Source organism: Grammomys surdaster, unplaced genomic scaffold, assembly GCF_004785775.1.
Source record: "Grammomys surdaster isolate TR1022 unplaced genomic scaffold, NIH_TR_1.0 371, whole genome shotgun sequence".
Lineage (NCBI taxonomy): Eukaryota > Metazoa > Chordata > Mammalia > Rodentia > Muridae > Grammomys > Grammomys surdaster.
The window spans coordinates 3,122,259-3,135,329 of NW_021604790.1; the positions used below are offsets into that span (position 1 = coordinate 3,122,259).

General features: G+C 47.1%; 1 protein-coding gene across 1 annotated transcript in view; it reads left to right on the plus strand.

The window, feature by feature from the left end:
* The window catches only part of Nmt1 (N-myristoyltransferase 1), a 35,469-nt gene that overhangs the window by 20,941 nt on the left and 1,457 nt on the right, over nucleotides 1–13,071 (plus strand). Inside the window, exons 4-10 of the mRNA XM_028780357.1 lie at nucleotides 267–385; nucleotides 2,816–2,907; nucleotides 4,233–4,349; nucleotides 5,167–5,337; nucleotides 6,047–6,155; nucleotides 7,967–8,137; nucleotides 11,918–12,085. Coding sequence (XP_028636190.1) covers nucleotides 267–385; nucleotides 2,816–2,907; nucleotides 4,233–4,349; nucleotides 5,167–5,337; nucleotides 6,047–6,155; nucleotides 7,967–8,137; nucleotides 11,918–12,085 — 947 coding nt within the window. The remainder of the gene's footprint in view (nucleotides 1–266; nucleotides 386–2,815; nucleotides 2,908–4,232; nucleotides 4,350–5,166; nucleotides 5,338–6,046; nucleotides 6,156–7,966; nucleotides 8,138–11,917; nucleotides 12,086–13,071) is intronic.

Below are 13,071 nucleotides of genomic sequence, written 5' to 3' on the forward strand. Positions count from 1 at the left end.
CTGGAACACTTACAGGCTTGCACCACTCTGCCTCTCCTGAGTGCTGGGACACTTACAGGCTTGCACCACTCTGCCTCTCCTGAGTGCTGGGACACTTACAGGCTTGCACCACTCTGCCCCGGTTACTTAGTACTGTGAATTACAAACACAAGCAAGGCAATATACCAACTGAACCTCCTCGCCGGCCTTCCCGTGAGTGTTTTCAGTGAGCTCTCTCTCAGCATGCTGAGGGCAGACAGTAGACTTTGGCTGTGCTCTTCTTCTAGGTGAAGTGGTAAACACCCATGGTCCAGTGGAGCCTGACAAAGACAACATTCGCCAGGAGCCCTACACCCTACCCCAGGGCTTCACTTGGGACGCCTTGGACCTGGGAGACCGTGGTGTGGTGAGTAGGCCTGGCGTGCAGGTGGAACACGACTCTAAGGAGATGAGCCACAGAGGGCTGAACAGGCCCCATCTGGTACTTTCTGGTCGTGCCAGACTCCATACAATAACAGCATGTCATACTTGTAAAGGTGACAGTTGCCTTCTGGAGTTCCCAGAGTTGTGAAGAGTTGTGAAATCTTTGTTTGTTTGTTTGTTTGTTTGTTTGTTGTTTTGTTTTTTTATTTGTTTGTCATTCGTTTTCTTTTGTTTGTTTTGTATTTGGGGCCAAGGCCTCTCTATTATGTAACCTTGGCTGTCCTAGACCTTACTGTAGACCAGGCTGGCCTCCAGCACAGAGAATACCTGGCTCTGCCTCCCAAGTGCTGGGGCACCACTGCCTGGCTTCTTGTTGGTATCTTGCTTGACTTGTGATCTGGGCTGCTGAGGGGAGGTGTCTGTCCTTCCCACCTCACCTTTCCTCAGTGGCCACCCAGCACCTCTCTCATTTTTAATAATGGCCCAGGTCTTGAGGAAGCACTCTTAAAAAATGAGCTATAATCCCAGTAGCTGCCTCTTTATTGTTCTTGTTATTATTATTAATCATTTAATGTGAGTTTACATGTGGGTATGTGAGTGTCTTAGGATTTTTGTGACTGTAATAAAACACCATGAGCAAAAGCAGCTTGGGGAGGACAGGGTCACCTCAGCTCACAGCTCTCGGCTTACAACTGTGACCGAGGGGAGTCAGGGAGGAAGCGGTCCTTTTTTTTTTTTTTTTTTTTTTTTCCGAGACAGGGTTTCTCTGTGTAGCCCTGGCTGTCCTGGAACTCACTCTGTAGACCAGGCTGGCCTCGAACTCAGAAATCTGCCTGCGTCTGCCTCCCAAGTGAGCAGTTCACTCTTATGGAGGCATTTTCCCAAGTAAGATTTCCTCTCCCTAGTTTGGTTGTGTTAATTTGACAAAAGGAACAGGCATTGGATCCACTGGAGCTAGTTATAGATGGTTTCGACCATGTGATCTGAGTGTCAAGAAGTGAACCGGGTCCTCTGAAAGAGCAGCAGATTCTCTTAACCACACAACCATCTCTCCAGGGCCTTATTCATATTCTTATGTGTGTATAGAGGGAACCGTGTGTGCCTGTTGATGCGGGTGTGTCAGTATGCGTCCATGTATTTGCTTCTGGTTTGGTTTGATTTGGTTCTGAGAAAAGGTCTCACTGTGTGGCCCTAGCAGGCCTGCAACTTGCTATATAGACCAAGGTGGCCTTGAATTCATGGGGAGCTTCTTAGTACTAGGATTACAGTCAGACACCACCATTCCTAGCACTTGTTTAGGGTTTGTTTTTTTAGGGAAACGTGCTAGTATTACAGGTATGTGTCAACTGCACTTGATCATGTGGGCCTAGGGCTTGAACCCAGAGCTCTGTGTGTACTGGACTATTCATTCGGCAAGGACTCTACTGACTGAGCCGAATACTTCCGCAGCCAGTTTCTTTTTCCCCTTGGAGACAGAGTCTTATTAAGTAACCCTGGGTGGCCTTGAACTTGAGTCAAACCTCCTGCCTCACTTCACTGAGCACTGAGATTGCAGGATTCACCGCCACAGTGCTTATCTTTGTGTTTTAACATCGGGGATTTAGGACTTTAGAATTCTTTTTCACTCTATAAGTAATGATGCCTCCCTAGCCCCCGCCTCCTTAATTTATTAAGTGCCTTCTCCCTTCAACTGAATTGCCGTGATCCTCTCAACTCAGACTCCCAGGACTTTCAGTCTACCATACCTGTCTTAGGAACAGGTTTTTACTGGTGGGGTGGGAGTGGGGAGTAGGAGATCAGGGGGTAAGATCACATGTGGACCACAGCATACATCCCTGTGGAGATAGAGGATAGTCAGTTCTCTCCTCCCTTACATGAGCTCCGGGGGTTGAACTCAGGTCAGTAGACTGGTACAGTAAGTTTTTTACCTGCTTGGACCAACTGATGGGGACGGCTACAAAGGCAGATAAAGGACACACGGCCGTTGGGCTAAATGAAAAAAATCCAATCATGGTGTTTTGTTTTGTTTTTAATATGACAGTGATGTCCTGGGAGTGAGTGATTCCTTAACCAGCCCCCAAAATCATTTCACCAAAGTGTGTTCACAGAAAACGGGAGGCTTCCTCTGATGGGATCACAGAATAATCTAAGTAGCTGGTCAGATGCTGCTATCTATAGAGGCTGCAGCTGTGTACTGAAGTGTGCAACTCTGCCCTCTAGTGGCTCCATTTCTTATTGCAACCAAAGGTACTTGCTCTAAGAGAAGCCTTGCCATGTCTGGGATGAAAGAGATTTGTGAGACCTGAGGTGGGTTTGGTAGTTCACTTTGTCCTTCTGTAAAGCTCGAAGTGTGTGGAGTTGAAGTTGGCTCCATTTGGCAGAGCACCTCAGTGAGCTCCTTATCTCTCCGCAGCTGAAAGAACTGTACACCCTCCTGAATGAGAACTATGTGGAAGACGATGATAACATGTTCCGATTCGATTATTCCCCAGAGTTTCTTCTGTGGTGAGTTGTAAGGAGTGTCTTTATTATAACTGTATTTAACTTGGAAACAGTAGAAATTTATTTCTCATGATTCTGGAGGCTATGAAATCAAAGGAGCCAGAGGTTTAGTGTCTGATAATAGCCTGGTCTCTAGTCTCCAAAATCTCTTCCAGTTTGAAGGTCAAACCAGGTAGTGGATTCAGAAGGAAACTCAGTTCCATCCTCCCAAGAGCCAGCCTCTCAGTGGCAAATTGCTGTGTCCCTCAGTTTGTGCCTCTGGGGACTTGCTTTAAGTTGTGTTTAGAACTGAAACCTTCCTTAAAATAAATTGGTAGAGGGAGGCATACGGAGTCGGTCCCCAGCAAAGACAGAAGCCATAAGATCTGAAAGAAAAGTCCTTTACTATCCACTTAATGAGCATGCTCAATTATAGAAAAAAGCCTATCCTGGGTAAGCCATCTACTATCCTGGGCTACATTTAACATCTCAGAAGATAGAGGTATGAGGCTGAAATGAAGCAGGCTCACCCCAGTAGATAGGGGATCCAGAAAGGAGAGATGCCGAGAGGAAGGTGACAAAGCCCAGGGTTTTCACAGTGTGGTTCCTAACCAAAAGACTGCCGGCCCTGCATGGAAGGCCTCTCTAGCTCGAGCCCTGAGACGAACATAAAGGCTGGGCACGGTAGTGCATACCTGTAAAGCCAGCATTCGGGAGCTAGGGACAGGCAAATCTCTGTGCGATCCAGGTCAGCTGAGGCTGCACAATAAGAACCCGTTTCAAGAAACAGAAACACACCCGGGCGGTGGTGGCGCACGCCTTTAATCCCAGCACTTGGGAGGCAGAGACAGGCGGATTTCTGAGTTCGAGGCCAGCCTGATCTACAGAGTGAGTTCCAGAACAGCCAGAACTACACAGAGAAACCCTGTCTCAAAAAGAAAAAAAAAAAAAAAAGAAACAGAAACACAGAACCTAGCATATAAGCATACTAATAAGGCTGAACCAGAATGGTCACAAGTTCAAGTCTAGCCTAGGGGACATACAGAACCTTGTGTCAAAAAATAAATAAATAAAGGCTGGGGTGTAGCTTAGTACCAAAGAACATGCCTAGAATGTATGTGTGAGACTAGGCACAACAAGAAGATGCTGTGAGAAATGGCTATGTCTTGATTCTGTTGGTGTCTAGGAAGTCTTGGTCCTAAAGAGAACATAGCTGTTAACCCGAGGTCTGGGTACCAGATCAGAACTGAGCACAGCTCTGAAGCCTCCGCCGCTCTCCGGCCCGCTGTGAGCCGCCCTCCGGCCGGCTGTGAGCACCTCCACAGCTCCTGCCCGTGTCTCTGTTCCAGGGCTCTCCGGCCACCAGGCTGGCTCCCACAGTGGCATTGCGGGGTCCGAGTAGTCTCAAGTCGGAAACTGGTTGGGTTCATCAGTGCCATCCCAGCAAACATCCACATCTATGACACGTAAGCACCAGCCCTTGTTGCCGATTTTGGAAGAGGAAAGCTACATGGTCACTTGTGAGAGGAAGATGGAGGGCCCCGTGGAGTGGAGGCATCTGTGTGCTGGGAATGAAACTAGTCATGGGAACCACGTGTTTTGACATACAGGGTGGCTTACTCCTTTAATCCCAGCACATGGTGGCAGAGGCAGGTGGATCTCTGTGTTCAAGGACAGCCAAGGCTACATAGTGAGACCGTTTCTAAATTGTAACCAGTAGCCTTGGGACCCATAGTGAGGCCATCCACTTCTGCATTCCTGCCCCAGTTACACGGTGACACACTGAGCAGCTTCAGAAATGGGCAGGAGCCAGTGTGACCCAGATTCAGATGGTTTCACAGTAATCTGCTGGGTCTACAGGCTGTAGATTCATGTGGGAACCAAGACCTTAGAGTATCTGTCAGTGGTGGCACACCCATGATCTAAGCTGAGTCTTTATGGGTCACGGCTGGCCTGAGTTATTTAGCAAATTCAAAATCAACCTTGTCTCAGAGCTCGATGAGCCTTGATTTACTCTGGGTTTCTCATTGTCTGCCTCAGATGGGACTCCCCAGCCCACTCACAGAGATTCCACAGGGCGTGCTGGTGGTGCCCTCAATAAAGGCATTTGAAGGCATCCCTCTTCCGTTTTGAAGTAGGGGATGGTAGTGGCTGTGATCCCCAGTAGTGACTTCTGAGTGGCAGCAGAGTGAAGCCCTTCCCCTGAGGCGCTGCCTGCTTGGCGAGATTCCTGTTGTGTTGTATGGGAAAAGCCTTGTCAGTCAGCAGTTTGCCTCTCTTCAGAGAGAAGAAGATGGTGGAGATCAACTTCCTGTGTGTCCACAAGAAGCTGCGCTCCAAGAGGGTGGCTCCGGTTTTGATCCGAGAGATAACGCGGCGGGTCCACCTGGAGGGCATTTTCCAAGCTGTCTACACCGCCGGAGTGGTGTTGCCAAAACCTGTTGGCACCTGCAGGTAAAAATTCCTTCCTGCAAGTCTTGGGAATGCAGGTGTCTGACTCTAGCTGAGGAGTACTGTCACTGAAACACAGCATTGCCCTTCTCTGGGCCAGTTTTATGGGGGCTGGGGGGCTGGGAAGAGCCAGGTGGAGAACATTTGGGAATGTGGGGAGAATATGGTTCAGAGAGTGGAAAGAAAGAGTAGATGTTGTCAGATCGGGATCGCCACCAGTTAGAGTGTGTGTGTGTGTGTGGGGGGGGGGGTGTTAAGGATTTGACTCCGCTCCAGTGTGAATATTTTATGGATCAAGGGGAGCTTGTCTGATCCCTGTGTAATCTAAGGGTAACCGCCACCTTAGAAAGTTGTTTGAAACAAGTGAATTATCTCTGCCTAGAGGGCTGCACAAATAGTAACTGCAGGTGAATGCAGGGGAGGTGGGGGAGGGGAAGCACTTGTGCCTCTCTTCTGGGCATGATGTCAGTCTCCTGCTGACCTGATTGCAGGACAGAGGATTGTGCTCCCCAGACTAATCTAACAAAGGGATGGCTTCTGAAAAGTAGGGAGAAAAGATTCTCTGATCCCCCTGGGTGAAGCTGAGCCTGTTCCTCTAGAAAGGGGCTTCTTCATGACACCTGCTGGTCATCTGGAAGTCCCCTGACCTTGTCCTCTTAATTAGTGGGGCTGGCCAGAGTCCGCTGAGACCAGGACATTTATGAACCTACAGGTACTGGCATCGGTCACTAAATCCTCGGAAGCTGATTGAAGTGAAGTTCTCCCACCTGAGCAGAAATATGACCATGCAGCGCACCATGAAGCTCTACCGACTGCCAGAGGCCAGTGGTGCTCTGGGGTGGTGGGCAGGAGCAGGGACGTGGGGGAGGTTTCCACTTACCAGCCCCCAGTCTCCAGGCTCTTGTGTCTTACTGTCTACAAAGGTTTATTTTGGCTTTCTATTCTCGGCTCTCCTGAGTCTCTGCCCAGCTTAGTAGCCCTGCTATCTGCTGACAGGCTCAAAGAATACCACTTCCCTGTAATTTTAGCCTATGTGAAGCTTAGGACTTCTGTACCGAACCGCCATCTCTGTCTCACATACTCTAGAGACTAGTGTGGGTAAGCTCTCAAGTGACAGAGCTTGTGAGAGAGTCTAGATTTCTAATCCTTCCCCTACACCCAGAATTGGCACTGAGGGACTAGACAGCCTGGAGTAACCAGATCTTCAATTCTAGATCTCAGTTTGCCTACTTTCTCCACCAAGTGTCCTGTTCTCCAGCTGTGCCTGCCTTCAGGATGCTGAGCCATGAACTCTTTAATTCCCTTCAATGGCCTCAGAGCACATCCACCAGGTGGTTGTCACTCATACCAAGTGCTTGCTGCTCATACCAAGGGCTGCAGCTTGAATCTGCTGATCCGCGTGTACTCAGCTTGGCATGGGTGCAGTACTGGGTTAGGGTCACTGTCCTGTCTCGACAGTGCTGCAACATAGTTCCATATAGCCAAAGTAGGTTTAGGAAGTGTGGCGTCTCCTGCTTGTGATCCCAGCACTCAGGACTAAGAAGGTCAGGAGTTAGTTCGAGGCCAGTCTTGGCTGTATAACAAGTTTGAGGCCAGCCTGAAGTACATGCGACCCTGACTTTTCAAGAGAGAAGTGGGGGAAGGAGGGAGGGAAGAAATAGAGGCTGTGGGGATGTCTTCCCCATGTGTCACTCCATCACTCCTCCCTGCATTCCGTGTAGAGAGCCTCCTTCAGGTGCTCTGAGATCCAAAAGAATGTCTAGATCTTCCTGTGTTTAGATGAGAACCCAGTGTGGGAGTATTTTCAGGATTAGAGAGGTCACCTTGGGGACTGCCATGATGGATGGAGTTAGTAAGCAGTCCCTAGAGAGGGATCTAGGGAGTCAGAAGGCTAGAGGTCCACGCTGAAGTTTTATGCCTGTGCATGTGTGTGTATGAGCTGTTCCAGGTCAGTCTCTGGCTTTAGCCTGGCTTTGATGTACGGTCTCTACTGTTCTTCTGTGTGCGTCAGGTTAGCTAGCCCAAGTTATTCTACATACTCTACTATCTCTGCCTCTCTTCTTGTAGGAGTACTAGGATTATAGGTGCTTACACTGTTACGTCTGGCTTTTACATGGATTGTGGGGATTTGAACTCAGGTCCTTACACTTAACAGTAAGCACTTTTACCCACTGAGCCATCTCTCCAGCTCTACACTTAAGACAGGCATATGTCACCTGGGACTCTGCGGTTACAACTTGGACCAACCTTTATATGTACTAACCCTCTGGGGATAGTCTGTTAGCCCTAATAGGTTCCATAGGATATGTGGTTTCCTTCTGCTGAATACTTTTGGTAGCTACAATGGCCAATCGGCCCTAAGGTAGCAGTTTATCTGGTTCGTGGAGAGAGACCCAAGGGAAGGCAGGGAGGTCTTTATTATCTTAAGATAGGCTAGAACCATGTGGGTAAGAAATGGATACCACAGCCTCTGCCCTACCAAGAAGTGGGGCCAGCAGACCCCAGAGGCAGACTGAGTCTGGATGCCCAGAGGGCTCAGGTTGAGGCTGAGGCTGACTTGGGTTTCTCTCAAGGGCCTCTGTGGTTGGGTCCAGGACGATCGGCTCTGAGACCATCTTTTCTGTCCTTCCAGACTCCCAAGACAGCTGGGCTACGACCAATGGAAAAGAAGGACATTCCAGTAGTGCACCAGCTGCTCAGCAGGTACCTGAAGCAGTTTCACCTCACCCCTGTCATGAACCAGGAGGAGGTGGAGCACTGGTTCTACCCCCAGGAGAACATCATTGACACTTTTGTGGTAGAGGTGAGTAGCCATCTACTCCCAGACAAACAGCTAGGTTCCCAGAGAGCTGCTATTACCCTGCTAGGCTTCCGGAAGCCTCTGTTTGGTTCTCAACAAATCGTGGTCATGGTTTGCATTTGTTAAAAAGTTATCTTGTACTCCCAACCCCTGCTCAGTACAGAAATAGCACTGCACCCCTTAGGTGAGCCTCCGCCTCTCTTCTTGTCTCAGCTCAGCCTAGTGTGATCCAGACACCAAAGTCTGAGGATGAGATGAGAGCCACATGAAGACATCCCTGGCCAAGCCCAGCAGGGTAGCAGCCTACAATCCAGCCTGGCTGTTATAGCAGAAGACTGTCTATATAAACTGTATCTGAACTGTTAAGCCTTAACTACTCTATTTGGATATTGTAGAAAGCACTTAACATAATTAGAGCAGAATCTAATATAGCCATGCATTACTATCTGGTCCTTAACTTGCCTTACTTAATCATCCTAAACAGTTTGTAGTAGCAGCTATTAGAAGGACTGGTCTAAACCTTGTGTTCTTAAAAGTGTTACATAAGCACAGTGCCTATCTAAGAGTAACAACATTAATTTCAAATTTTGTATCACTGTAAGAAATTTATACTGGGCTGGAGAGATGGCTCAGCAGTTAAGAGCACTGACTGTTCTTCCAGAGGTCCTGAGTTCAATTCCCAGCAACCACATGGTGGCTCACAACCATCTGTGATGGGATCTGATGCACTCTTCTGGTGTGTCTGAAGACAGCTACAGTGTACTCATATAAAGAAAAATAAATATAATATTTAAAATAAAAGAAATTTATACCAATGAAAACCTTAAATCTACATCAATCATAAATTCTGTACCAATGTAAACTTATAACTTCAATTTTTATCAATTATAAAGATTTCTACCAATGTAAGATTGTGGCTATATAATGCTTTGCTTAAGAATAAATTTAGTAATCCGTCCCATCTATTTCCTCCCTCTTCAAAATTATGACCATTTCCAAATTATCCCTTAAAATGACAAACTATAATTTATAAAATAACCAGAACCAGATACCCAAGCCCAAGGGATGAGGATGAAGACTCTCCACAACTTCCTGCTGAATAGGGATGATGAAAAATTTGTGAAGGGTTGGGGAGAGGCAAGAAAATTAGAAAAATTGTTTAGACTTAAGAAAGCTAGCTTTAGCATCTGTTATCCAGTCTCCCTATGCTTAGAAAGCTCAGGGGTTGACTGAAGTTCTGACTGGATCTGTCTGAGAGCCTAGATGAACCAAGTCCATCAGGAACCAGCAATTCCTGAAGCAAGTCTCTGGAAACAGCATCAGGAAGCAGGGGCCTGGAACAGCAGGTCATTTCAGTGTCCCTGTGGATGAATCTTGTCAGAGCTGCAAATTCTATGACATACGAATCTTACAACCAAAATTTTAGTACTATCAAGATATTTGTATGGGTTATACAAGACGCACAGGTCAGTTAAGGATGAATTCTGCTCCTTACGTGAGCAAGTGAAAGACAGCTGTCCTTTTATGAGTTGATTTGGTCAATAACCTGTTATACTAGATCTTCAGTCATGCAGTGTGAAGGATGGCACGATGAATCTTTAGGATTCCACCACCAACATGATTTATTGTCTAATTTTAGCTGAAGTTTTGGCTAGAGACATGTTTATGTCTAAGCCAAGTTACTTGGCTGTTACCATGTTGAGGGATCAGCAGATCATGTTACCTGTCTTGTTTGATTTTCTCGAATTTTTCTTTTCTGTAGCCAAGATCTTCAGGGGGTTTTCCCCTCTCGCATCTGATCCACATCACTCTGGAAGGGGTCCAAGGTCTCTTCTCCTTTCCTGTCAACATAAATATAGAGCCTCTCTCCCAAAATAGCATGTTTTTGGTCCAGTAACCCGAAATCATTAAAGGTATAGATTGAATTAATTTAATAGCTTGACCTCTCTCCCAGAGGAATTTTAATATAACCACCAAACTCAGAACCACACTTATTTTGATAATTAAAACAATTCAACGTAATTAAATCAATCTAAACAAATATTATTATCTGTTGAGATAGTATTCCCCCACTCTCTCCTGCCCTGGCCTACATGAGATCAAGGCCTAAGGTATTTATTCATGTGTATACTTCAGTCCTCCCTTCTCTGGGGGTTGCTATGTATGTGTGTATGTCCCCTTTCTCTTTATATAACTTGAAGTAACATAAGCTTCTATTGCCTGTCTGAGGTTTTCCACTTATCCCTCCCCTTTGACCTGTAATTTAAGATTAAAAGCCTCAATTATTTATTCATCTATGTATACTTACGTCTTCTATTCTGTTTACTGTATAAGCCTGTTTCCAGACTCTAAATTTGTCACAACAGGCTAAGCAATCTCAGAAATCCCATGTAGACCACGCTCAAAGATTTCAAGTATTTGCCCTGGCAAAACTTCTTCAATTTTTCTTTAAAACACTTTCTTTAATTCTTTCTGTTCTCTCTATGTCTTTGCCTTTGGTTCCTACATTTTAGGTCAAAGGCCTGGATTTTTTATTCTGTGTATACTTAAAAACAGTTAAAACAATTACCATTATACTCCTTTTTGTCCTTTAAAACAAGTAAATCAAATTTCATTCATCTCTCCTTTATTTATCTGATTGTGAGAGACATGTAGTTTCTCCCGTTCGTCTCTGCCTGACTGTCAAGCAGCCTGTCTCTTTTCATAGCAGGAGCTCCCAGTACCTCCAAGCCCAAACTCTTTGTAGTAGTTCTGAACCATGGGAAGAAATCTCCATGTGGCTTGGGCAAAATCTGTAGCCTGCTAAGAAGCCAGTTCTTCCTAACTCCTAATCTTATATCATGGTTCGTGTGCGTTCTATTTGAGAATCTCTAATTAATTTCTAACAGTGGGTACAAGCCTATAATATGCTGAGCGCCATGCGTAGCAGTGAATCATTACACAGCTCTGTGCTCCCGCAGGAGCATGCGGCTCTGCACCCACCCAAGAGCTCTGGATTCATGAATTAAAGACGCACGCACACACGCAGTGTTATTGTTAATATGTCTTACTAGCTCAACAGCTGCCCTTCTCACTAACTCCATGTGGCTAACACACTTTCCCTTCCAATATTCCTGTGTTAACACCTTTTAACACCTTTTATCTGCTACCTCAGACCCAATTGGGGGAGTTACCCGGATTCTTACATGTCAGCGGACTCTTTTTTTTTTTTTTTTTAATATTTATGAGTACACTGTCGCTGTCTTTGGACACACCAGAAGAGGGCATCCAATCTCATTACGGATGGTTGTGAGCCACCATGTGGTTGCTGGGATTTGAACTCAGGACCTCTGGAAGAGCAATCAGTGCTCTTAACCGCTGAGCCATCTCTCCAGCTCCGTCAGTGGACTCTTAAGTCTGACTTCTCTGCTTTCCTGTCATGGCAATTCTGCTCCTTCTCTCCGCTGTGTTTCTTTCCTGGGAATCCTAAAAAGTCCTGCCTCTGTCCTTCTGCCTAGCCATTGGCCGCTGGCTCTTTATTGATCAATCAAAAACCAACTGGGGACGGGGGCCCTCAGTGTCTGGACACATAGATTTTGAGAGCTGAATTAAGACATGGCATTGGAGCCAATCCCCAAGAGGCTGTCCTCAGGAGCCCTTAGCTGCTGTGCTTCCTCTTGCTCATACCCTGTTCCAGTTCCCACACATTCAGTTGCCTGAAGGTGGTGTGAGCGTAGTGTGCTCTCTGGGCTGCCTGTTCCTTTGCACGTGTGACACCACCTGTTTGTTTACTCTTCTCTCCAGAATGCCAACGGTGAGGTGACTGATTTCCTGAGCTTTTACACACTTCCCTCCACCATCATGAACCATCCAACCCACAAGAGTCTGAAAGCTGCCTACTCCTTCTACAACGTCCACACCCAGACCCCTCTTCTAGACCTTATGAGCGACGCCCTCGTTCTAGCCAAAATGGTGAGAGCAGACCAGGCAGCCTTGGGAGACTCAGTGTGGGGGCTTTGTAGTAGTAGCAAGCACAGCTCAGGAGGTAGCTGCCCAGAGGCTAGGAGGCCTCAAGCTTCCTTAAGTTTCCAGCTCTCAGGCAAGACCCCAGCCGTTTTCAGCCACAAACTCTAGTCTAGAAGAGAGCCAGGAGTCACTGCACTCCTTGGTTGGGGCCTGACTGGCTGGCTAGCCTCAGGGTTAGGGTTCTTTTGGCTTTCTGAACGTGGGAGGGGAGCCTGGGACCTGCTCTAGTGAATGAATGGACTGGCTGACTCCAGTAGACAGGCATAGGTGGTAGGTCTGTCTGTTGTCTGCTTGCCTTTTTTTTGTTTTTTTTGTTTTGGTTTTGGTTTTGGTTTTTCGAGACAGGGTTTCTCTGTGTAGCCCTGGCTGTCCTGGAACTCACTCTGTAGACCAGGCTAGCCTCGAACTCAGAAATCTGCCTGCCTCTGCCTCCTAAGTGCTGGGATTAAAGGTGTGTGCCACCACTGCCCGGCCTGCTTGCCTTTCTTATGATTCTGGTGTCCATCTGTACCCAGGCCAACCTCTAGGCAAGCTAGTCCTTCTCCATGAGAACATCAGATCAGTTTGATGAGATTTTAGAAGTGTCCTTGTCACAGCCTCAGGCAGTCTGTCAAGCTTGTGCAGTCAGTGCACACTGGGAACCTGGGAGTTAAGTGGCCAGAGCTAGGAAGCTGTTAGGAGCTGACTTCAGAAGGAATGGCCTCCAGTTTTTGTCCACTCACAGAGACACTGAGGAGAGGCCAGGCTGTGGGTGGCCTGAGGACTGTCTTGGGCATATTTGGAGAGTCAGCACTAACCAGAGTTTGCTAACCAGGATGTAGCTGGGACCTCTGAAGGAGACTTGCCCTATGGCTGCCTGTAGGCCAATAGGGGAAGGAAGGTAAAGCAGCCTTCCTGCCCTTACCTGTTGCCCTTTCTCCTGCTACCCTGCA